This window comes from Pelophylax lessonae (assembly GCF_965119305.1).
Source record: "Pelophylax lessonae genome assembly, chromosome: 12".
Classification (NCBI taxonomy): Eukaryota; Metazoa; Chordata; class Amphibia; order Anura; family Ranidae; genus Pelophylax; species Pelophylax lessonae.
Genome location: NC_138779.1, coordinates 213,899,879 through 213,902,410, shown reverse-complemented (window position 1 = coordinate 213,902,410; position 2,532 = coordinate 213,899,879). Strand labels below are relative to the sequence as shown.

Here is a 2,532-nt window from a genome sequence, read left to right as displayed (position 1 = left end):
CCAGTCACGTTGACTGTACTGCGGCAAAGTGGCCCGATTCCGTCCAGCGACGTAGACCTACGTCGCTGGACTCCTCCCCCTGTAGGCGGTGCTCGCGCCGCCGGAGGCGCACTCCCGCTGTTTTCAGTCACAGCGGGAGTCGGGCCAGGGGAGGAGCGGCGGCGATCACCGCTGCTCTTCCCCGATCGTCGGGGAATCGAGTTTGGAGATCCACCCGCTTGTGTAAACAGAGTGGGCGGATCTCCTAAGTGACAAGGAGTGACAGATTGCAGTGTTCAGCATAGCTGAACCTGCGATCTGTCCCTGTGTCACTCAATCACCTCCCCCCCCCCCCACACACATCAGTAAGCACCAGGTATACATTAACCCCTCCCTCTCCAATAAAATTAACCCCTTCACTGCCAGTGTCCTTTTTACAGTAACAGTGCATATTTATAGCACTGATTACTGTAGAAACGTCACTGGTACCCCCAAAAGTGTCAAAAATGTCAGTCAAGGGTCCGATCTGTCCGCCGCAATGTCGCAGTCCCGCAAAAAAAATCGCAGATCGCCGCCATTACTCGTTAAAAAAAAAACACCAAAAATGACAGAAATCTTTCCCTTAGTTAGTAAACGCAATAACTTTTGCGCAAACCAATCAAAATACGCTTATTGTGATTTTTTTTACCAAACATAGGTAGCAGAAAACAAATTGGCCAAAAATTTTAAAAAAAATTGATTTTTACATTTTTGGGGGGGGAATTTCATATAAAAAAATGTGAAAAATATTGTTATTTTTTCAAAATTTACGCTCTTTTTTTGTTTATAGCGCAAAAAGTAAAAATCGCACGGGTAATCAAATACCACCAAAAGAAAGCTCTGTTTGTGGGAAAAAAAGGACGTAAATTTTGTTTGGGTATGGCATCGCACGACCGCGCAATTGTCAGTTAAAGTCGCACAGCGCCGAATCACAAAAAGTGGCCTGGACGGAAGACAGCAAAATCCTCCGGTGGTAAAGTGGTTAAATGACCCGGAAGTGAGGAAGTGAGGGGAGAGAAGAGCTGGAGATGTGCATGGCGGTGGATCAAATGGGGGCTTAGATAAGTAAAAAGGGGGGGTGAGGGGGGATGCTGACTCCTAAACATTTTTTTTGGGTATGGCGACGCACGACCGCGCAATTGTCAGTTAAAGTCGCACAGTGCCGAATCGCAAAAAGTGGCCCAGACGCGAGACAGCAAAATCCTCCGGTGGTAAGGTGGTTAAGGTTGACTTTATTTAAAGGAAATGTCATGACCTGTCTTCAGCATTTGAGAAAAAAGCGATGGTAAATCTGCCATTACATTGTAATTTATTTTGTTATGTTTGTCTCGGATATTGAAACATATTTGCATTTGCATGAAAATAAATAATAGAATTAATTGGCATCAAACTTACCACACAATTGAACATTTTGTACTTGTTATCCCTTTCAGTAATCCAGCAATGCTGAGGGAACATTAAGCAAATAAGTGGCCGGCCTCCAATGTACATAAAGCAGACCAATAAAAGGAATGAAGTGTAACTAATCATATAAAACACAGCATAGCGTGGGAAAGGTAAGCGATCTCCTCTGTATCCCATCTTCAGTTACATTCTCTTTTTATAGAAAGGTGATTAGATATTTTTTTATTAAGGTTTGAGGACAGAAAGATGAAGGTCGGCGCAATTCTTCTGTTGTGCGGGTTCGGTAAGCACTATTTTTTTTAATCATTATTATTGCGTTAAGGTAAAAATGTTTAGGAGTCAGCATCCCCCCTCACCCCCCCCCCCCTTTTTACTTATCTAAGCCCCCATTTGATCCACCGCCATGCACACCTCCAGCTCTTCTCTCCCCTCACTTCCTCACTTCCGGGTCATTTAACCACTTTACCACCGGAGGATTTTGCTGTCTTACGTCTGGGCCACTTTTTGCGATTCGGCACTGCGTGACTTTAACGGACAATTGCGCGGTCGTGCAACGCTGTACCTAAATGAAATTGATGTCCTTTTTTTCCCACAAACAGAGCTTTCTTTTGGTGGTATTTGATCACCAGTGCGATTTTTTGATCATGCGCTATAAAAAAAAAAAATATTTTGCAAAAATAACAATATTTTTCACATTTTTTTATATGAAATTCCCCAAAAAAAATGTAAAAATCAAAATGTTTTAACATTTTTGGCCAATTTGTTTTATGCTACATATGTTTGGTAAAAAAAATCGCAAACAGTGTATTTTGATTGGTTTGCGCAAAAGTTATCGCGTTTACTAACAAAGGGAAAGATTTTTGTCATTTTTGTTGTTTTTTTTTTTAACGCGTAATGGCGGCGATCTGCGATTTTTTTGCGGGACTACGACTTTGCGGCGGACAGATCGGACCCTTGACTGACATTTTTGACACTTTTGGGGGTACCAGTGACATTACTGCAGTAATCAGTGCTATACATATGCACTGTTACTGTAAAATTACACTGGTAGGGAAGGGGATAACTTTTTTTGAGAGGGAGGGGTTATGTGTGTCCCTAGGGGCGTGATTC

The 2,532-nt window shown here is 42.6% G+C and overlaps 1 protein-coding gene across 1 annotated transcript in view; it reads left to right on the top strand.

Moving 5' to 3' along the window:
• Positions 1 to 1,668: 1,668 nt before the first annotated feature.
• The window catches only part of LOC309568817 (chymotrypsin inhibitor-like), a gene marked incomplete at its 5' end in the record, with an annotated part of 9,486 nt that continues 8,622 nt past the window's right edge, over positions 1,669 to 2,532 (top strand). The window contains one exon of the mRNA XM_082274604.1: positions 1,669 to 1,705. Within this exon, the coding sequence (XP_082130730.1) occupies positions 1,669 to 1,705 (37 nt within the window). The remainder of the gene's footprint in view (positions 1,706 to 2,532) is intronic.